The 23580-nt window shown below is 40.1% G+C and overlaps 1 protein-coding gene across 1 annotated transcript; it reads left to right on the top strand.

Moving 5' to 3' along the window:
• Positions 1–248: 248 nt before the first annotated feature.
• On the top strand, positions 249–23558 carry LOC108427445 (equilibrative nucleoside transporter 2). Its single transcript, XM_017697599.2, has 13 exons — positions 249–413; positions 10573–10625; positions 10804–10885; positions 12096–12241; positions 13384–13523; positions 15231–15365; positions 16490–16587; positions 17004–17082; positions 18925–19097; positions 19298–19400; positions 20715–20800; positions 21361–21560; positions 21885–23558. The coding sequence occupies exons 2-13, from the start codon at positions 10594–10596 to the stop codon at positions 21994–21996; spliced, it is 1386 nt and encodes a 461-aa protein (XP_017553088.1). The 5' UTR covers positions 249–413; positions 10573–10593; the 3' UTR covers positions 21997–23558.
• Positions 23559–23580: the final 22 nt, after the last annotated feature.

The raw sequence follows: 23580 nt of genomic DNA on the forward strand, positions 1-23580 counted from the left end.
AATCAGCACCTTTTATCTCTGCGTTTCCTCCACTCTGCATATTAATAATTCTATTGTTTTTTCATTTTCATTGGGCCATTTTCCGCGCAGGCTGTATTTTCTTTTTTTTATATTTTTCTATGCATTTTATTCTTGTTTATATTTGCATTGCCAGTTTCCGAGATGCTGGAGGTGTTCATGTTATTTATTTATTTATATTTATTTATTTAGGTTTTGATATTTATTGGTCTGCCTTTTTTCATCCGCCAAGCCTCTTCCTGTTTCAGCCAATCACGGAGCAGAGGGCCGGGCTACCGGGGAAAAGAGGGGCAAAGCCCCCTTTCGCTCCGGCGTTGGTGCGAGTGGATCGGCGATTCGGTAGATGAGGCGATCGTGAAGAGCTGAAGGCAGAGATGAAGAAGTGACCTTCAGAGGTGAGCACAGAGCTGCGTTTACCGACACGGCGGCCCGAGCCGAGGCTGTTACCTGATATGACTGTATGTGAGCGGACTGCTTAAGCCTCTTCCGCCCTCGGCGCTTTCACCATCACTCGCACAGCTGCTGAATGACTGGCATGGTTTTCTTTATTAGTAGTACTGATTTTGACACTTATGATGCTAACTGGGGTCTTTAAGATGCCGTGCTGCTCTTTGTTCTCGTGACACTCATTGTCCCGTACAGACGCAGGGAGGGAGGGAGGGATGGTAGAGGACACTACACTGGCCTGCAGGCTGTCAGGATACTTCGGACACTTCATAGAGATTATCCATAATCAGCCAGTGATGTATTATTATTCGTTGGGATTTATTACTCAGGCCTGGGGGGGAGAGATTACTGTAGATCTGAACAGAGGGGGGCACGTGGGCACAGCTAGTTAACGTTAGCACGTTCAGCACGTTGCAGCTGCCACCTGGCAGTGGGCAGAAAGAAGTGGCTCCTTCGTCTTCACTAAACCATCTCACTGACATTTTGGTCAGGAAATGACACGATGTTTTGTCTTTTTCCTCCTAATTCATTTTATTTACACGATTTTTCTGTCATTCTTTTGATATCTACCTAGAAAAAATACAGAAAAGTTTTAACCAGACAAAGAAGGCTTATATATATATATATATATATATATATATATTTATATATATATATATATATATATATTTATATATTTTTATATATATATATATATATATATATATATATATTTATATATATATATATATATATATATATATATATATATATATATATATATATATATATATATATATATATATAGTGTGTGTGTGTGTGTGTGTGTATATATATATATATATATATATATATATATATATATATATATATATATATATATATATGTGTGTGTATGTATTTAAGTTTCTACACGCTACTCTATGAGTTTGCCATTATAGTGGCTTAACATAAAATCCGTAATATGAAGCTAATGAAAGGGCTTAGAGGCCTTAAACTCTCCATTAGATGCTGGAGCAGATTAGGTAGGGTTTGGCATTAAAGTCTTTTGGACCAGTAGTTACTTGAATAATGGGTTTTTGGACTAAGTTCTTTGTAAAATGAGAATTAAAGTATAGCTTTGTGTACTACTTTGTGGGGAGGGAAGAAAGTTGCCCTGAACTTCCACAACATGTAGCTAAAGGGAATTGCCTTCAAGAGAAGTTTTCCGCAGTCATTATTTTTAGCCCAGTGACAGGACATTTGCAGGAGGTTTCTGTAGTAGGTCACTGACCAGATGGCGGCAAGCAGGATGAGGATGGACAGATTGGACTTCATCCTTCCTCTTCTTTTGGAATATTTTACTAACTGTAGTGCAAAAAAGTGACAAGAACTAGTGAAAAAAGATATATAGGTCATGAATACGGTTTCTGGATGTACTGTGAGGCCTACTGTATATTAGCACAGTCTGACAGTTTACTGTACCCTATTCTGGGGGTATGAAATGGAAGAATTCTTTTAGGAGAGATCTTAAATACTTTGAATACAGCCTTTGTTGCTTTTTTTTTTGTTGTTGTTGTTGTTGTTAGGCAGTAATCTGTGAACTAATCTGGAAGACAAGAAGCCGTCCAAATCTGGATATACGCTGAATGACCTAGAATAATGATTAGACTGAGAGAACGCTTGCCTGTCTGTCTGTCTGTCTGTCTTCCTGCTACTGTGTGTGGTTCCAGCCTAATAGAGGATAAAATTAGCCTGCTGGTGACCTGAGGCTACTGATAATGGCTGATTACCCATTGCTGTGTGTAGTACAGGATAATGGCTGTAGATTAGCCATTGCTGTTAGAGCAATTTTGGATCGAGGCCCATAGTAGCAAATGGGTCAGTCGTTGAGGTGACTAGCAACTGACCAGCTGCCGATTTGATGCTAATCACATATTGTGGCCTTTAGTTTGGAGAGCTGTGACAAGGTTTAAAACCAAAGGAGAAGCTGGTGCTACACTGGTGCCAGAGGTTTTAAAATCAAGGTTAGTAATAGGGATTCCTCCTGCTGTCCTGGAAATGCTGAACACTAGATATTGGAACATTGCTGTGAGATTTTGATCGCAGGCACATGAGCATTAGTGAGGTCAGGCACTGATGTTGGATGATTGATTAGTTCTGGATCACTCCAACTCCTCCCAAAAGTATTGGATGGCGCTTTATCTCTTGGCAGGGCATGACCATACAGGGGATGTGGCTGCTCCACAGCGTCGCATCAATAGTCAAGATCAATGCTTTTCTGTTGAGAATATATAAGCCATGTATGTCAGCAAGTAGCTGAATTCACCCATTACGAGGAAGTGTTTGGACACTTTTGGACAATATGTCCGATATGCACTAGAGCAGCCTTAGACATTGTGTTTTCCACTGCAATACACAAGATTAATTAAAAAGCTAGCTAATAATTAAGCTCTATGAGATGAGCCAGGTATGTTGCAAGTTTATTAGGTCCACTTTGTTTGTACAGTCATTGGCCATTTATTGGAAGCACTTTGTAGGTTTATAGTTACTGACTGTAGTTATGCAGGAATGTCATGATGCAAAGCAATGGGCACTCATGCCTGCACCACACATTCTATACTATCATGTTGATAACATTGCTATGCCAAGAATGATCCACTAGATGCTCAGCGGGGTCCCGTCGTGGTTTCTTTCCCTTGATGGATGGCATAGCTTGAGCGTCATGGCTGTTTTGAGTTGTACACCTGATAAACGGGCTTTCATAGTTTCCTGTAAGACTGAATTATAACACTAGACGTTCCACTTTTGTACATGCCACTGTTTTACTATGGGCCGTTTCCTCTTCTTTTCACACACTTCTTTGAAACTGCAGCCTCTCCCACCCCCACACATTCTGACACACTGGTGTAATGTGTGGTCCTGTTTTAGCAAGGTCAATACTGTTGGTCTTTACATAGACCGGCACATTTTTCGGCCACCCTCACTCTCTCGCACATTTCCGTGCATCTCTAAAGAGCTGTTCAGGACACGTTTCACGAATGCAGTGGAAGATTTTATGTGGGAGATTTGTTGGAGAGGGGGTGGATGAAAATGTGCTAGTGTGTTTGTGTGTGTCTGAGAGAGAGAGAGAGACGGATTGGAGGCGGTGCAATTCCCACACAAGACAATGATGCAGCAGCTCAGGATGCTCTCTACAGTCCCCCTGTAGAACATGGTGAGGATGGGAGGGAGGAGATGAGCCTTCTTCAGTCTCTGCAGGAAGTAGAGGAGCTGCTGGGCTCTCTTGGCTATGGATTTGGTGTTGAGGGACCAGGTGAGGTTCTCTGTGATGTGGACACTGAGGAACTTGGTGCTCCTGACGATTTCCACAGCAGAGTCAGTGATGTTCAGTGGGAGTGGTCACCTCACACTCTTTTGAAGTCAACAACCATCTCCTTAGTTTTGTCAACTTCAGAGACAGCTTGTTAGTTCCGCACCAGTCTGTTGCACCTCCTCTCTGTACGCTGATCAGACCCACCACAGTCGTGTCATCAGTGAGCTTGATGATGTTGTTTGAGCTGTACTTTGCAGTACAGCAGAGAGTCAGCAGAGTAAAGTACAGAAGCAGCCTAAGGGGCGCTGGTGCTCGGTATGGTGGTTCTGGAGATGGTCTTTAGTGTGCCTCATGACATGCCTCTCAAAGCACTTCATGATTATGGGACTGAGTGCAACAGGACAGTAGTCATTGAGGCAGGACACTGGAGACTTCTTCAGCACAGGGATGGTGATGGTGGACTTGAAGCATGTTGGAACGACGGCAGTGCTCAGAGAGATGATGAATATGTCCATGAGAACATCAGCCAACTGTTCGGCGCATTCTCTGATCACTCTGCTTAGTATGCTGCCAGATCCTGGGGCTTTTCGTGGGCTGACTCTGTCAGGAGGTGTGGTTTTCCTCGCTGTCACACTGTTCTGTACTTCAAACCAAGTATAGAAGTTATTAAGCGCATCTGGAAGGGAGGCATCACTATCAGAAACAGTTGGAGGTGTCTTGTAGTTGGTGATGGTCTGGATGCCCTGCCACATGCGCCGTGTGTCAGCAGGGTTTTGATTGTGGATTTTGAGTAGGTGGGGTTTGCCTCTCTGATGTCCCGGGAAAGCTTGGCTCTTGCTATCCTGAGGCTTGCCTTATCCCCTGACTTGAAAGCCTTGTCATGGGTTCTCAGCAGCATACGCACCTCTGCAGTCATCCATGGCTTCTGGTTGGGGTGAGTTGTGACGACTTTGGAGACAGTAACATCATCAATGCACTTGCTGATGTAGCCAGTCACTGATTCTGTATGGTTGATGGAGTCACAGGAGGTTGCTGCTTCTTGGAACATCTCCCAGTCAGTGTGCTCAAAACAGTCCTGAAGAGCAGAGAGAGCTTCAGGTGGCCAGGTTCTCACTTGCTTCTGGTCTGGTTTGGCATGTCTGTTGAGTGGTCTGTATTTTGGGATGAACATTACAGAGATGTGGTCTGGGTAGATGTAGTGGGGGTGGGGCTCAGCCCTGTACGTGCCGGGGATGTTTGTGTAAACAAGATCCAACACGTTAGCCCCCTGGGTTGCAGAGCCCTCTTTCTGCTTTGCAGATCGCTGATGGTGTTGTACAGCTTATACACTGCAAGTATGTACAGCGTAGTTAGCTCTCTTGGCAAAACTGTCCATTGTTCTGAGAACCCCAGTAGCTTCTTTGTCTTCTTTTTTTGTCTGTTTCCTTTTCTCAGTAAGAGCTTCTTAATTCATTAAAGCTGGTCTCTGACTGTCACCACACTGAACATTAATGTAACAAGTAATGTAAAAGAGGATTTAGAATGACAAATTCTATACATTCCTCAGTCCTTTATGTATAAGTTATAAAAACCTGGGAAGTTTATTTTTATTACTCTGAGAATGGAGTTGATTCTAAGCTGTTTGGCCATGCAGAGTTTCCCATGCTCCTCATTTGCATATGATGTGAAAATGCCTGTTCTGAACAAAGAAGCACGTTGCTTATAAGCATTCCAGCATTCTGCCCATAACAAATATAGAAAGCTCACGGCTGAAGCATTAATTCAGCTTGTAGAAAAGGAGGAGGTGGACAATCAGAGCAGCAGGGATGAATGAGGTAGTGACTGCAGAGCTTTTGTGGATTTTGGTGGAAGAAAAACAGTTTAGGCCTACTAAGTAGAAGACTTCTAGGGAATACCTTGGGTTTTCTGTGAAAGCTGAGGTTGTGTACAGAGATGTGGAATTAAGAAGCCAGTGTTTGGACTCGTCTGAAAACTCTCAACCCACTTAAACAATCTATATTCTTAATCTACATGAACCTTCTTAGTATTTTGACTCGAGAATCACCTGACAAGCAGGCCTAGGGGTGGAATACAGCACTAACAATGCTGGTTGCACAATGTGAATTTGCCACTAGAAACATTAGCAAGTTAGCTAAGCCATTTTCTGCAAATTCACTTGTTTTACTAAATGCAATTCCAGTTTTGTTCATGTAAATAAGGCTGCCACTGTAAATCCGAATTTCTTGTAGACAGCAGAGATCTCATATGTTCCAACAGGACAAAAAGAGTCTTTCATCCATCTTAGACTTCGAGTTTTAATAATTGCCATGAGATATGGAACGCTTGGCCATTTTTAGGTTCAGGGTTTCATAGGCCTACCTGATGCAGGTAGCTACAGGAAGCCAGTCAAAGGTATGCACTGACTTGCGACATAGGCGAAGGTTTAAGGTTTTAAGTGTCTCAGTTGAAGTGCTCTGAATGATGCAAGAAGGTAATAGCTGACCATGTTAACCTTATCTGTTTTATACTAATTTTGACTGATCTTCTTAACAAAGTAGGCTGGTAATTGGCTTCAAATCAGTTTTAGTCCTAAACACTGAATTGATTTTCTGGTTAAACATGTTATTTTGATCAAAGACCTTCTTCATGAGTGTGACTAATCGAATCTAAACCAGTGTGAGTCTTCAGGACTGTGGGTGCATTGAAGCAGCTTTTCATTCAGCTGTTAAAAAACGCTTTTGGAAATACTGTTGACTTTGGTTGACTTTGGCTAAGGTATGTCACCGCGGAGCTGTGTTTTGTGTTTCTAGGAATCTTTCATGTGTGACTGGGCCTCTGGCTCTGATCTGGCCTAACTGTTTATTCGAGGAACTTGGCATAAGTTAACCCATACGAAAACAGCTTATAGGTCTGTTGAACACGAAAGCAAATTGAGCATTATAATTACATACTTATATAGTAAATATGTGTCTCAAGGGATTGTAAGAAATGCCAATATAGTGCAATATATCATATCTCACTTAGTGTGTTACACAACAGAATCATACTAGAGTTCTCCCCCATTAGCTGGTACACTGTTAGAAATAAAGGTACCATGCAGCTACATGATTCGTTCATCAAGGTACAAACAGTGTAAGTGTACCCTCAAAGGTGCAACAGTGGTTTTAAGGTCCAACTGTGTACCTTAAGTAAGTTTTCCCTAGTGCAAAAGTAGACATTTGTATCTTTTTATAAACTAATGTTTAAAAACAGAACAATAAAATAAAAAGCCCGGAGACGAATCAGGGGGTGTGAAGTCAGTACAGCTTAGAAAATATAATTTCAATGGATTATGGTACAGTTTTGTTCCCTGACTAAAGGTACTGAGATGTACCACCACAGTGACAAAAAGGGTACTGCCCCAGTGACAGTGTCCTACCTTTTTTTTCTGAGAGTGTATGCTGGGTGTTTATTATGCAGTATCACCATTTAATACAAATGTTCGTTTTTTCCATTAATAAATACAGATGATAGTCTTTTACTATCTATTTACATACGTTTTTCTCAATGTACACTACTGTACAAATACTGCTCAAATAAGCAGTTTTTCTTGGCTGACTGAAGGCTTGTTTTAATTAAAAGTTGTTACGCTTCAAAAGCCATGAACTGTTCCTAAAACCATGCCCTTTTGTTCTGACACCGTGTGATAGGAATTTCCTTGAGTAAGCATCCAGTGATGACCAAAACCTGTTGAGCAACAGTGGCATAAAGAGAGAACGTCCTGTATGCGACACTTCACTGTTACCTGATTGTGTGACTTCACTCTGACGTCATAGTGTTTCTAAGCAGAGTAATCACTGTAGTCACTAATGTGTCTCTTCTGTTGAGATGTCAAACAGTGGCTGGAGGTAAGCGTGTGAATGCCACATGTGCACATTTATTCAGGTTGTTTGTTATGCAGTCAGGTGAAGTGCTCAGGGCTGCAGGTATGCTATAAGCAGAGTGAGTAATTTGCCTCAGGCCAGGCGTCTTCTTTATGTTTGCCGGAGTCGTATGACCCTGGACGTGTTCCCAGGACCTGATTTATGTCAAGGACCAGTACAGATGAACTGATCAAGACACAGCGCACATACACAGTGCTGTTGACTGCACTTTGTTTATTTATTTTCAGTCAAAACTACCATTAAGTACCTGGAGAGAACCCAATTGGCAGAAAGTTGCACCAACGCCTCAACAGCTAAATATGATGCTTTTTGTTTGTCTTCAGTGTGTCCACCTTTGCCTTTATAACAGCTTCCATTCTTTTCAAGAGACTTGCTTTTTTGCTTCTCCTGATCTAAGTAGCCCTATACACTTTCCGTGAAGTTGAGGTCTGGACTCTGGAGTGGTCAGTCACCACAGCTCTCGCTGCCAGCAGCTTCCAAACGTTGTTCTATCTATTTCCTTTTCTTAGTCAGGGACAGTGACACATCCTTTTGGTAGTTTACCATGTCTTGCATGGTTGCTAGGAGTCCCATTTTCTTTTCCATTTCCATTTTCTCCCATATCTTTTTTGTTTTCTTTTTCTAATTTTCTTCTTTTTGTTTAGGTTTATCCAATTCCCCCCACCCAGTTTGCACAGGCTTCCTCCAAGACCTGTGAATATTTTTAAACTGCTGCTAATGTAACAGCTGGACTTTGGACACGTGGCACCCCAAACCCCAGCCGCTAAAACAACACCCCCCCCCCCCCCCCCCCCCTTACTTACAAAAATACCATAATTTTGATTTGACATTCTGCTTCTTCGTGCAAGTGGGGAAGCCTAGACAACTCAAAATATGTGCCCCTAATACAGCTTTATTTTGACTCGGCAGCCAGAATATAAGACCGAAAAATCGCTCTCATTTCAGAGAAGAAAATGTGCTCTTTAAACTTCTGGCATGCCTGTGGTCAGCCACAGAATCTTGCCTGCCGTTATTCTTAGGAAACGAAGCTAGGTGACAGTAGTATACACTCCCAGCACCCAGTACCTACCCAACCTGTGGTTTGCAAAACCTATAAACCTATATTAAACCTATTAACAGGCCTACTGAACAAACCTTTAATTAACTTTTTTTACTGGAAGTTAAATAAAAAGGTGGTCTGATTTTTGCTCACCACTGTACAGTATATAGTTTTCAGTCTAAGCCTTCACTCACCCATAGATACTGCTTTATTTGGTCTATTTGTGCCCTGCACCCCTTTTACACTGGGAATATATTTCAAAACCTTGAAAATTATACATATTTTAAATACAGTCTGATATGATTTTGGTGGATTTATTATTACTACAGCGCCCTGCACAAATATTGGCACCCCTAGTAAACATGAGCAAAACAGGCTGTAAAAACATTCTGTATTGCTGACCCTTTTGGTTTTTCATTCAAAATATGAACAAAAAACAAACCTTTTTTGAAGTATAGTGATTGAAAAAAGGGTGGACTTCCGACTGAAGTACAGTCGGAAAAGGGTGGAATGCTCTGTCCAGGTCGGGAGTGAATTCTTGCCCCATGTGGAGGAGTTTAAATATCTTGGGATTTTGTTCACGAGTGAAGGAAGGATGGAGCGAGAGGTTGACAGGCGGATTGGTGCGGCGTCTGCAGTAAAGCGGACCCTATACCGGTCCGTCATGGTGAAGAGAGCTGAGCCAGAAAGCAAAGCTGTCAATTTACTGGTCAATCTATGTTCCGACTCTCACCTATGGTCACGAGCTTTGGGTGGTGACCAAAAGAACGAGATTGCGGATACAAGCAGCCAAAATGAGCTTTCTCTCCCTTAGAGATAGGGTGAGAAGATCGGCGATTCGGGAGAGGCACGGAGTAGATACTAAATCGTGAGGAAATAAATACTTTTCTTTAATCTTCATATAACAATATTCGTATATATTCGTATTCACGAGGCCATGTGGTTACAGTTCTCATTTTAACGGCCATGTGGCAGCTGTGGCTTTTGTGGGCAGTTTTTGCAGTAGTGCGTTGGGAAGCATTGCTAAAAGAAGTGCTTCATTACAACACTGGACTTCTTGCAGTGCTTTAAAGGAGCAGAAGAATCATGGCAGCAGCTAAGACACGTGGCTAGACTGGATTTTTTCTTCCGTCTTATTATGAAGGAATGGTGACCTATAGATATGAACTCGGTTTCCTCCTTCCTGCACAAACGCCTGCGTCAGAGAGGAAACGACATTCTTTTAGAAACGTAAAGAGCGAGCCCTTCCTTTTTGGTTACTGAAGTTAAGCTTAGGGGTAGGTTTAGTCCTGAGCTGATGCAGATTTTCCACGGAAAGGAGCCATTTAGCTCAGCAGTCTGTGCTTTTCATCTGATATTATAAATAATTGTGTATAGTTTTAATGCCATTTGTTATTTATTATTTAATGCCATCTTTTAATTTATTAGTAAACACTTGCTGCCCAGTGAAATAGTCATCTCCCAGCTGCCGAAGACTTTTGCACAATAGATTATGTACATGGCCTAGTTCTCCACTTGAAAACAAAGGTAGGTGTGTGTGTGTGTGTGTGTGTGTGTGTGTGTGTGTGTGTGTGTGTGTGTGTGTGTGTGTGTGTGTGTGTGTGTGTGTGTGTTAAGTATCCATGGATAAAGAGGGTGGGTTTAGGCTTCTCGGGTGTAGCGTGTGGTAATCTATGTGTGTTTGCAGTCAGGATAGAGTGTTGACGTTTCCAGTTCACTAAAGCACGTTCAGTCACACTTTTACAGGGTAACGTATCAGGACCTGCTTACGATATCGTTTTACAGTACAAGAGAAAACCCTGTTTGCTACCTGAGCTTTACAGCTGGTTGAGAAGCTTGTCTTTGCTTTATATGACATAAAGTATTAATCGTCATTTTGTTTCTGCCTGCAGCTGACCACATTTACATAAGCTATGAGGACTAAAGAAGAAGCACCGAAGGACCGGTGAGTTTCATTTTGTGATATGTATGTATTAATATATGTGTACCCTATCTCTGCACCCATATCATATTTTTGCATATGACTGTAAATCGCCAACCTGACCATTTTGTATGTTTGCGAATGGTGAGAATGCTACGTTAACTCCTCTAATGCTTTTTAAACCTTTTGTCTCCTTCAATAGTGGCTATTTAGTGGGAATCATTTTCTTCATCCTTGGCCTGGGAACACTGCTGCCATGGAATTTCTTCATGACTGCCTCCATGGTAAAACACATTTTTTTTCAATCCAACAACAACAACAACAACAACATCAAAGTCCAACCCCACAATGGAGGCTTTCATGGTTTGCCAGATGTATTAAGAAATGCTTGTGCTCTTGCACTTAGAAACCCTGTTTTGCATGACAAATGATGCAGAAAATCATGGCTTGTTTTTCAGAAACGCTTTCTGCTTTTTCTTTCTGTATGAATGTGGTCAGAGGAGGTCATCTGCTTATTGACTGACACCTGCAGTTTTTATGGATTAGTGAGATTGTTGCCTCCTGAGGTCAAGCGTTTTCCTGACTAGGGGATTTTGCTTAATCCCTGCCGAGTCCACCCGTGTTTCAGCTCCAAAAGTTCACCGTGTGATGTTTTTTAACAGATTGCACCTAAATCAAGAGCTTATCTACAGCGCTTGTGGGATTTTACCGCCATACAATGGGCCTAAGTATGTCAGACCTGTGTTTTTGTAAGTTTTTAAAGCAGCAGCTTTAGTCATTTTAGTTTGTCCTATGACTTATGCTCTGTTCGGAGGGGATTAGTTTCACTTGAGGAGGTGGGGAAATATAATTTTTACCACGTTTCTCAGACGCATTCGTTTCCTGAGGAGTTGTTTGTGTTGCGGCCCCTTTTTGAAATATAGCTCACTCCTATGTCGTGCTACCTCTGTCGTTGGTTTTCTGCATGTCAGCCAAACAGCCTTTCCTGTTAAAGTAGGCAGTTCTTGGCCCCCTTAAGTGACAATATGCACCAGAGTCTCTGATGAAGTCTGGCTTGCAAGACTAGACTACCCTTAACTAGAACAGATTAGCAGGAGAAATGACAATATTCAGTTTTTAAAGTTAAATATAAAGATGCACAAGTTGAATCTTTTTGTTTACTTACTGTCATTTTATCCCATTATAACCACAAACAAACTTCTCTCTTTCCTTATAATAATTACTGGTAACTACTAATATTTATTCAGTACTTGCATGGCCATTTTATCAGGAACATCCAAGAGGTGCCTGTGTTTTTAGATTATAGACTGTAGTCCTTCCGTTCCTCCATAATCTATCAGCCCAATCTAGTGGAAAGGGACCACCATAGAACCACCACAGGACCATTCTCAGCACAGCAGAGACACTGACACAGATGTTGCTTGGTGTAAATATATAAATGTGGTATAAATGTTCCTGGAATTAATAAACCTGATGATGTCTGTTTCTTGGTAGTATTTCAACAACAGACTCGACACCCCTGAGAACAGTAATGGAACGGTCACTGCTAAGAAAGAGTACTACTTCAACAACTGGATGACTTTGCTATCCCAGCTGCCACTGCTGCTTTTCACCCTGCTCAACTCCATCCTCTACCAGCGGTGAGAGGCTCTAATAAAGCCATACCTGCCACACCTACTACTGGTGTTTCTTCTGCAAATAGTTTTCGTGTATAAAACCTCTCAGCAGGTTCATCTTAAGGGGTCTGTGATTCAGCTCCTGGCATTAAGGAACTGAATATTTGCTCGGTGTTAGTGTGTTCTTCCTTTGTGTGTATTTTCATCCTGCTGACTCAACAGCATCAGCTTGTGTCACTAGCAGCTTTTGCTCACATACACTCTGCCAGCTGTAGACTGCTGCTGTATTCTTTAGTCATCATCAAGCTTGTTCAAGCCAAGCCATTGTGGGTACACAGTTGACTAATCACCTTCTTAACAAAACTATTTTTAAATCTACTAAATTAAAGTGAATAGTTTATAGCTTTAATCATTTGTGTGTGTGTGTGTGTGTGTGTGTGTGTGTGTGTGTGTGTAAAATTACACTAGTGTATATATCATATATAGTAATTCATATTATTGATGTAGTATTAGTATGAATAGTTTATTATCCATAGTATTTACTGATTAATTAGTATTATCAAGTAATAGGTCTTACTGAATAATTCATGGTGGTCTTTGAATAATGCATAGTACTTAGTCATTATTTGTATTACCAAATAACAGAAATGTAATCATTAGTATTAACAATAGTAGATACTGATTAATTAGTATATTACCAATTAATAGTAGTTAATGAATAATCAGTTTGAGCAAATAGTAGCTGTTGCTCAACAATCAATATTACTAAATAATAGAAGACACTGAAAACTCAGTAGTACCAAATAATAGTAGTTACTGAATAAGTAATGTTACTAAATGATGTTTAGTAATTGGTATCACTAAGTAACAGCAGTCAGTGAAAAAATACTGTTCCCAACTAATAGTAGTTACTGAATGATTTCTAGAAGTTTGTGGAGATTTAGTTTAGATTAGTAATTCATTGATGACTAAATAACAAGCCTTGGGTTACTAAAAATATTTTATTAAATACTGGTATTTTTAAATATTTAAAATATTAAGTATTTAAAAATATTAAATATATACATATATATATTTTTTTTTACTTTGTATTTTGTCTACATTTTTGATACCCTTCAGTATCAGCTTACTTTCTTAGTACCTTGACCCGGGTCTGTCTCTGTCAGGGTTTCTGAGAAGATGCGGATAGCAGGCAGCCTGGTCTTCATCCTCATTCTCTTCATCCTCACCGCCATCCTGGTGAAGGTTCCCATGGAAAATGACCGCTTCTTCTCCATCACTATGGCAACCATCTGGTTCATCAACTGTGAGTGAAGATGCCAGTAGTGCAATTCAAAACAAAATTCACCTCACAATTCACTGTTATGTTGAATCTGGCCTGATTTATTAATATTGTTTATTATATGTTCACTATGAGAATGGATTGCTTTAGTCTAAAAATGATGGCAAGTCAACATTAAGGCATGAAAAGCATAAAGCATGTAACAATTCATAACACTTTAATTTCAAAAGAAGTTATCACACTGACATACATTAAAGGAGCCATATGTAATACAGACAGCAAGTGTTTAAAATGTGTACTGCAGTCCAGAAATTGGAGAGTTGTCTGCCCCAGCCCCTCCGCCCCAGGCTCGAAACTCATGCGGGTTGCCAGGTTGAAGACGCTGAACCTACACGAATGAGTGCAACATTAACCTTTGATAACATTAAACTTGAACGATAGAAAGCAACGATAAGTCATACACTGTGAGCCGATCAGCTGCTGTATATGTAATTTTTTTGTAACTCAGTTTTAGCTAGGTGCATGGCTGGCTATAAATGGTAGCTACAGCTAAGCCCATTATCTCGAAAACAAAAGCCCACTACTCCGAAAGTCCTCACTACCTGAAAAAAGCTGAAGTCAGCTTATTGTTTGCCAGCTTTTTGTTTGAATTTGCATGGTCCACCTTAAACTGTGCAGGAGCTACGTTCTGGTGCTTCAGCCTATTCGCCAGATTTTTGTTTAAATGTTCCTGTTCTTGTAAATGCTGCAACATACGAGGTGGAAATGGAAAATCTGGGCACAAAGCTGGTGGATAGAAAGCCAGCTAGCCTTGTCTGCCTTGATATCCCAGCTACACACGCAACACAGAATATCTCTTCAACGTCTCTACCAGCCTTACAAGTAGCTGCAATAAATTAGTTAAGGGTCGATAACCTTAGCAGAAGCTCAATGTTTACCTGTTCAGGAAAAACTTGCAAATTCAGCGTCCATCTTAAAAACCTTCAGGGCTCTAAGCTGTCTCCATTTTTCCCAAATGCATCACCGGTATTTATTCCCGTTTTACTTTGGCTCTGGTCATGGAGCGCTTTAGAAGATGCTTTTTTTAGACTGGGATGCAGTTTGTTTGCTTGCTTCCATGGCTGAAACATGCTGTGTTTGCCTGCCAATTGGTTTCATATCTAGCAACCCAGGGTGTCAAAATGGTAGTGGGAAAAGGGCAGCGGCAAGGTGACAGGCCAAAACGCAAAGACTAGATTTTATGATTTAGTACATAACATGTTGTTCCTTTAAAGTTAAGAATTGTTTTCCTTCATGTATAAAGTTTCCATCTCAGAGACATGAAGTTTCATTACAATACTGTTTTTTTAAAACTTTTTTTTCCTTAGTTTAATGTGAGAGACCGTGATAGCCGAGGCAAAAAAACAAAAGTAAAAGTTTGTGGATGAAATTACCAGCATGACCTTGCATTAAATATTGATATTGCTGTCCTTTACATTGTGTGAATATTTCATGATAAATGGACCAAAAGAAATGACTTGGAATAATCTAATGTTGTATTAACATATCTTAATGTTTTTTCCTTCAACTGTAGTTACCATTTGAGAAATGCAAGGTTTGGTAGCAACAGTGACTAATTCTTTCTAGGCTGTAACTGTTTACCACCTTTTTCATTAGTTTCTTCAGAGAGACACTGACCGCCAAAGCAAAAAGTCTGAAGGAAGTGGCTGATTTGTGCTTGTGTCTGTGTAGCTTTCGGGGCTGTGCTGCAGGGCAGTCTTTTTGGTTTAGTTGGACTGCTGCCTCAGAAGTACAGTGCGGTGTTTATGAGTGGACAGGGCCTGGGTGGAACCTTCGCTGCTGTCGCCATGCTCTTGGCCATCGCAAGTGAGTCACATGCACAGACAGACAGACAGACATACACATTCCAACAAGCACTCACTCACAGACGAACGCTCACTGGCCACTATATTGGGTCCGTTTTATCAGCTCCACTGATCATATTAGGTGCACGTTATAGTTCTGTGATTATAGACTGTAGTCCATCTGTTTCTCTAAAATAATTTGGTCGCCCATCTTTGCCCCATTCATTCATGGTCAGACCACCACTGAGCAGGTATTATTTGGATTCTCAGCACTGCAGATACACTGACGTGGTGGTGGCGTGTTAGGAAGTGTTGTGCTGATACAAGTGGATCAGACACGGCAGCGCCGCTGGATTTTTCGAACACTGTGTCCACTTGCTGTCCTTACATTTCGCTCAGAGCCCAGATAACCAAACTGATGCATCTTACTTTGGATATTTTCTAAGAAGCACTTCCTTGGAAAAGACCATTATGCTTGGAAGAGTTGCAGGTTACAGAGGAAGAACACGACCAGCTGCGAGATCCACAGGTACAATCAAAGGAAGCATAAACAAGCCATTGAAAAGCTTGAAGACTCAAATAGAAGACAGGATATTTTGGAGAAACACTATCCATATGGTCACCAGGAGCTGGAAATGACTTGACAGCCCTTAATAATATAATAAATATAATAAGTTCTTTTGTCCACAAAACGCTGGGTGGTGGACTGTTCTCAATGCAGACGTGTGTCCAACTGTGTGCATCTCATTATATCACTACTATGTCAGTGTCTCTGCAGTGTGCTCCAGTGGGGGTCCTGACCACTGATGAGCATAGTGAAAGCATCTGACACATTATACAGAAAAATAGAATGACTACAGTCTATAATTGTAGAGCTACACTGCATGGTACTGTACAAGGTACACTATATTGTAAGTGGAGAGAGACACGGAGACACAGACACAGAGTACAGATACAATGTAGGTGCATTTAGTAAAGTGGAGAGTGAGTGTATATACACTCTCACTCATGCATACACACACAGACAGTCAGATGACCAGTACTGTGGTCATTGTTAATATCGATACAGTAAAGGATCCTTACTGTCTCTGCTGTTAATGCAAAGTGCTATATATTGATACATGAGTGTTTATGTACTTGTAACAGGTGAAGCAGAAGATAAGACTGCAGCGCTGGGATATTTCATCGCTCCATGTGTGGGGACTGTAGTAACGCTCATCAGCTACTTACTGCTGCCCAAACTGGTGTGTATATGTTGCCAGCAGCGGCTTGGTCAAATGACATGTTTTGTTAATTTAAAGTAAAGATAAGAGAACTTGTCCTCTACAGAGAACACACTTAAATATGGCATTTTGTGTACAAGTTGCAGTGACCAATTTCTGTTTATTTGCTATAACACAGCATACAATTGTTGCGCTGTAATGTTTCCACAGGGCACGTTTCATGTCCCCCCCCCCCCCCCCCCCAGTATGTTACATTCAGCAAATAAACCATGCTTGTTCATTAAAATGTGCAGACGTAAGTTCTCTGTAGAGGAACATATTTTCACTTAGAATATTAACAAAACATGTACTTACCGTATATGTTCACTTTGTAGTTCTACAATTGGTGCAAGTTATGGTTTTGTATAGTAAACAGTTCTTTCTGTATTGTTCTACAGGAATTTGCTAGGTTTTATCTGGATAAGAGTACAAGTCAGACCTATGAAGTGGATACTTCCCACCAACTGCTGCCTAAAGGTAAAATTAAATAATAATAATGATAATAATAAATATTTTTTATATAGAACCTTTCGTGCAGCTCAAAGTACTTTATGGACAGGTGACAGCTTAGCAGTAATACAAGAAATCATGAGTGTCAATTTAAAATCATATAAGACAATGACAGAGGTCAAATTATAGATGTAAATATTGCTGACAATATTTGTTCTTGACAACATGAACCAGTGGTGTCCAAGTACTGTGGTTAGAATGAAGTCTTGATTAAACCATCTCATATAACTTGTTTTTATTAGATACGCATTAAATTATTTGAAAACAACTTTTGCTAAGACTTAAAAAGAAGGTTTGAAATATGTCAAATTATTTAGTACGGAAGAATCTATGCTACACTTTTTTAGCAGCAGCTTCACAAAGGCAGTCTAAAAAAGGGTCTGGAAAAACACCTGTTGACAGAGAACAATCTTTGAACAAACACTTTGAACACAGTCAAAAGCCATGCTAAGGAATGAAGAAGGAAGAGGGTGAAGATCACATGTGCATGAATTTGTTTATAACAGTTGTGAGTTCCTGATAACTGATAACAGAGAAAGATGGCATTACTGATGTAGGTGGATTATAGGACAGTTATGGGGGCTTGTTTCATCTGGCTGAACTATGCTCTGTTATCAAGCCTCTTATCAAGGCTATTTTATTTTGAACATGAATTGCAAACTCTTCACAATGCAGAGGAGCCATCTACTCTTTAGTCCAACTTACTGATATCAGTGTGAACCCACTGCTGCACGTCTGCTTAAAAGCATAATTCAGTCAAATGTATGAATTCTCTCCTTACCCGAAAGGTAGCCAGCCAAGACATGTTTGGTGTCTGAAGTTTGCTTTGAGGATAATAGTCCAGAATGAACAGAAAGCTTATACTGTTATAATATTATATCTAACATCATGCTGTTCACATGCAACCACCTAAGAACTACACCTAACAACACCATGCAACCACTGCCTAGCTATGCCCTAGCAACCACACAGGGGGAAATCGTGCAAATGTAATCATTACATCATAGCAGGGCTGCCTTAAAAAAAAAAAAGATTTGAAAACTGCCTTCCTTATACGTTTATGATTTTGTCTTTTTGGCCCACCGCAAAGCACTTTGCCCCCACAGGACATTAGCAAAGTACAACCATGAATAATTCAGGTAAAGCTGTCTACGGACTTCGCAAAAAACACATCAGTCTGGTTTGTTCTGAATGAACATAGCGCGCAACAACCACAACTTCAAGGTTTGTTTATTTAGAACGTATTGGGGAATGTTTTGGTGGTTGGGTAGTGTAGTGGTTAACACCTCTGCCTTCTACACTGTAGACTGGGGTTCAATCACCCACCAGGGCAAGCACCCTACACTATACCAATAAGAGTCCTTGGACAAGACTCCTAACACCTCCTTGGCCTACCTGTGTAAAAATGATCAAACTGTAAGTCGCTCTGGGTAAGAGCGTCAGCCAAATGCCGTAAATGTAAATGTTTTACTCTTAAATCGGTTAAAAAAAGGCGCAAAGAAGAAAATAGAAGCTACACGGCCAGCATTTTGACACTTCTAGATTCTAAAGCTGGAAGCAAAGTGCAGAAGCACCATGGCATAATGCACTCATTCACTTTGTTTACTTTTCATTATGTCATTATGTCAGTCCCAGTCATGCTGCAGGCTCAGCAGCAGCCGTCTGGACGAGCAAAGAAGACGACCTTTGTTTCCGTAGAAGCTGGGAAACAGTGTGGTTCTGTTGGCTCATTGCTGTCAGTTCAGATCATAAATCACCACATTTAGATTGTTTTCTCAGAGCATGATTGAGTCTCTCTTTTTCTAATAGACACCCCACAGGAAAGCATTGAGCTGAACGGTCATGCTAACGGCTCAGTGCCCAATGAAAACCCCAATGGTTCGGCCAGTGAGGAAGGTGATGTTGGCAGGCAAGCCTTTGTCAGTCTGGAGACTACTAATGCTAAAGAGACAAAAAGCTCCGTCCTAGAGGTGTTCAAAAAGGTATGTTTCAGCTTGATGTACAACGAGTTGCCAGGTTATTAGAAAAACCTACCTTGTACTTATTTTCACTGGCCACTTTATCAGAAACACCTATCATATATGTGCACTTCGATTTGATTTAGAATGAAATGTGCTCAGCTGTGGTATTACATGCTGTATTTTCTCTCTCTCGCTCGCTCGCTCTCTCTCTCGCTGTATAGATCTGGGTAATGGCGTTTTGTGTAACGTTCATATTCACAGTCACACTCTCGGTCTTCCCCGCCGTCACAGTGGATGTGAAGACCGTTTACTCAGGAAAATGGGGTACGTTCACTGGGAGCATCAACACACTTCCCCCGCATAAAAAACCTATTCAGTAAATCAAATAAAAATAAAACTCTCACCCAAAACACTTTTATAAACCTACACAATAAAAATGTCCCCCCCCCTTTTTTTTAACAGCTAACCTGAACGAAGCTGTTTGAAAATGGTTAGAATATTCTTTTGACAGTATGTCACAATCTTGCCATTACATTTAGGGAACACAATGATAAATGTTAATGGTAAATACTAAAGTTTTATGGAAGTTTTAAGTAAAACGTAGTAAAGTTTCAACAATCCTCAACAACAATAAAAGATATCCTTAATCAATTAAATCAATTAAAGATATACAAAAATGTATACAAAGCCTCTTTGAAGCCTATAAAGAAATGCTAGTTTTTTGAAAAAATATATGGCCATTTTGAATACAATTTAAAAAAAGTTAGGACAAGCAGCAAAATACTGACATGCTAAATGCTACAAGAAACAAATGCAAGTTAAAACTCTACCATGCAAAGTAGAAATCATACATAAACTGGATCTAGAAACTCCACGGCCTTCTCTAGGCCCAGACTCATTTAAGATGGATTGAGGTGAAGTGGACAAGTGTCCTGTGGTCTGACAAATCAAAATTTTATATTCTTTTTGGAAATCATGGACACTGACCTCTAGGCTAAAGACCACCCAGCTTGTTTTCAGTGCACAGTTCCAAAGCCACCATTCATGGTGTTATAAGGGCGCATTAGTGCACATGGCATGGGTGACGTGCTCATCTTTGAAAGTATATAAATAAAACGTATGCCATCTAATTCCGAACCTACTGAAAACATTTGACGCATTATAAAACAAAAATATGACAAATTAGACCCTGAACTGTTGTGGAGGGGAAACACCAAGCAACAATGAGAAAACATTTCACTTTCAGAACTATAGCAGTTTGTCTCCTCAGTTCCTAAACACATACAGAGTGTTATTAAAAGAAGAGGTGATGAAGTGGTAAACATGTCCCTTTTCTAACTTGTTTGGAACATTTTTTTTCTAAAAAACTATTTTTTCTAAGGAACTATTTTTCAAAAAGCAATAAAATTTCTCAGTTTCAACATTTTGATATATTTCAACCTTTCTACTGTTTTCAGTTGATGATTGATTGGCACATCACTGCATTTTATTTTCCTTTAAAATTTCTCCCTACTTTTTTGGAAAGGCTTATAATTTAGGGATGTCAGATCCCAGCATATTTTAATGGATCACGTGCTTATTGTGTTACGCTGAGGTCTTAAATAAGATCTGTCTTTTTGCTCTCTCTCGCTCTCTCAGAACTCTATTTTAGCCCTGTATGTTGCTTCCTGGTTTTTAATTTAATGGACTGGACTGGGAGAACGGTCACTTCTCTTGTGCAGTGGGTGAGTGAAAAATTATTTACCATTTTCTTTTTCTTCTCCTTAACTTTTCATGTTTCCTGTTTTTTGGGGTTGGTTTTGTTTTTTTCCCTCAGAGTGCAGGGCTAAATCATTTCACGTAGCCAGAAGCTAATATTTGCTCATCTCTAGTCTCAGATTTTTATTTGCCAATCTTGCAAAATTTCCTTCAGGATCAATAAAGTGTCTGTCTGTCTGCCTGCCTATCTATCTGTCTATCTATCTATATATCTATCTCTAGTCTCAGCTCCCCCAACAGTTACTAATCTAATCACTAGTAGAAAATAGTTGCAGATTCTTCTTTTCCAGAGAAAGATATAGTCCCTAGATTGCAAAAACGTTTGTGAAGTTCATAACATCCTGTATTTAAAAGTTTACGGTTTCTCTCATTTTGCACATCATGCAAAAAACATTTTATGGTGGGTTTGCTTTTGTGTATGAGGCTTTTGGCCACTTGAGTGACAAAACCCACCAGATTCCCTGCCGACAGCCCGAAGTTGGGTTTACAAGGCTAACAAACATCTGTCTTGCACTTTATCTCTTAGCCTCCAAAGGAAAGTCGATTATTTCCGATGCTGGTGGTTTTTCGGGTGATCTTTGTGCCTCTGCTGATGCTGTGTAACGTTCAGGAGCGGCACTTCCTCCCTGTGTTCTTCTCTAATGACGTGTTGTTCGTCATTATTATGATGCTCTTCTCCATCTCCAGTGGATACGGCGTCTGCCTCTCCATGTCTTATGCACCACAGTGAGTTCACACTATCACCATTTTATCAGTCTTACAACGCCTTAATGACTGAAATATACACCCAGCAATTCACACAATCCTATTTTGTACATGATGCATCATGATATTTCAGTTGGTTGATACCTACTCATACGTCTACTCATTTGACTTGATTGCTGTAGGAGCTTGTATCCACCATGATGAATAGGTAGCAAGCCACAAGCTGGTTATAAAAGCTATAGAAGAAGGTTTACAAGATTTAGGCCTTTTGTAGCTGCTGACATTTATAGGATCAGAAAAATAGAATCTCATTTTATTTCTCCATCTCCCCCATTTCTCTCCCAGGCTGGTGGCTCCAAAGGATGCAGAGACAGCAGGAGCTTTGATGACGTTTTTCTTGGCATCGGGTCTGTCACTGGGAGCTGCTTTCTCTTTCCCACTGCGCTTACTTGTGTAGCCAGATGCTTCTTCATCTAAGCCAAAACCCTGTCCAAAAAGTCTTCTGAGATGACCAGGCCCTACTAATCTTCCTTCTTACTGCCGTAACCTCCATTCATCACCATCCGAAAGGTGAGATGTCCCATCATCAATCAGCCTGCTCTTCGACAAAAAGGCCTTGATGCTCATCATCGAATTCTGGAGGAATCTGCATGGTGAAAGAAGAAATACTGAACAGGAAAGGGCTGTTATTGTTCTTTTGGGTGCTCTGGCTTAAAAAGTATTTTAAGTAGCATGTATTAGATTAAAATCTTTGAAAAGGGAGATGGTGAGGACAACTAAATTAAAGGGATGGATGTAGATCTCAACATCATTAAAACCATCTTCAAATGAATTTGAACCATAACAAAAACACTGCCACCTCTGAGAATACTCCTGGAAATAAATGTGTCAGAATGGTTTTGAATCAATGCCACAGAAGAACCACTCTTAGTTCCTTCATGAACCTTTAAATAAATGGTTGAAGGTTTGAAGGACAATTTCTGAAAATTAGATGTGTGAGTGTGAAAGACCTTTTTATCTCCACATTCTGTCAAAGGTTTTCCCCAGAACCTTATGTCCAAGCCAAGAACTGTTTAGACAATTTTATTTTTGAGAGTGAAGCTCATATGTAGTTGATTAAAATATCTCATAGGTGTACTTATCCTAAAGCTGGTCTATAAGGTTAGTAGATGTTTTACTGTGTTTTTTTTTTTTTTTTTTTTTTTTTTTTTTTTCCCCCCATTATTTAGAATTTTCTGAAGGACATTTTTGCCTAAAGCATTACTCAGAGGGCCAAAAGCAGACAGGATGGATCACAGTACTGTTGCCTTTAAAGGGATAACCATGGTAGTCGCTATGGCAAACAAGGTACAGTTTGAAGATATGTCATGAGAAAAGCAAGAAAAATGAAAGGGATACACCAATAAGAGTTACCAGTGACTTCACAAGCTGCTCAGGAACATCTGCAATGTGTGAAATTAAAATGTAAAAGGAAAAATAAGACACAACTTTGGTTTTTGGTTTGACTTTCTCTCTTCCTCTTTCAGACATGAAAGAGGAAGGAACAGAAACTCCTGTCGAGTTTGTTTTTGCTTGTTTCTTTAATTATAACTGAATGAATTTCTCCAAGCTGTTTATTTCATACTGGTCTGAACACTCACAATGTCCGTGACCTTCTGACAACTAAAAGGGAACAACATTACTGACCACACAGCACATTTAGGACAGTGTTAAAAGCTGAAAGGCCTATAGCCAAGTAGGTCACTTTTCATCGGGTCACGTAAACCTCGATGTAAATATTCATTTACTTACATTATTTATTTTGTCAATTTGGGACAATAACTGAATTAACTGACCATAACAGTGATGCTAAAAATCATGATAATTGGGAGTGATGGATTGTTTTAATCATTAATGAAAAAAAATTTTTTTCAGCATTAATCTATGAAGAACTCTGCCAAGTAAAATAGGCAGGTTCATATTGCTTAAAAAAAAAAATTCATTCATTAAAAAAAAAGGCAGCTGCTCTTTTACATTGTGGGAACATGGACCAGTTAAGTGG

The sequence above is a fragment of the Pygocentrus nattereri genome, chromosome 22, assembly GCF_015220715.1.
Source record: "Pygocentrus nattereri isolate fPygNat1 chromosome 22, fPygNat1.pri, whole genome shotgun sequence".
In the NCBI taxonomy this organism is placed as follows: domain Eukaryota; kingdom Metazoa; phylum Chordata; class Actinopteri; order Characiformes; family Serrasalmidae; genus Pygocentrus; species Pygocentrus nattereri.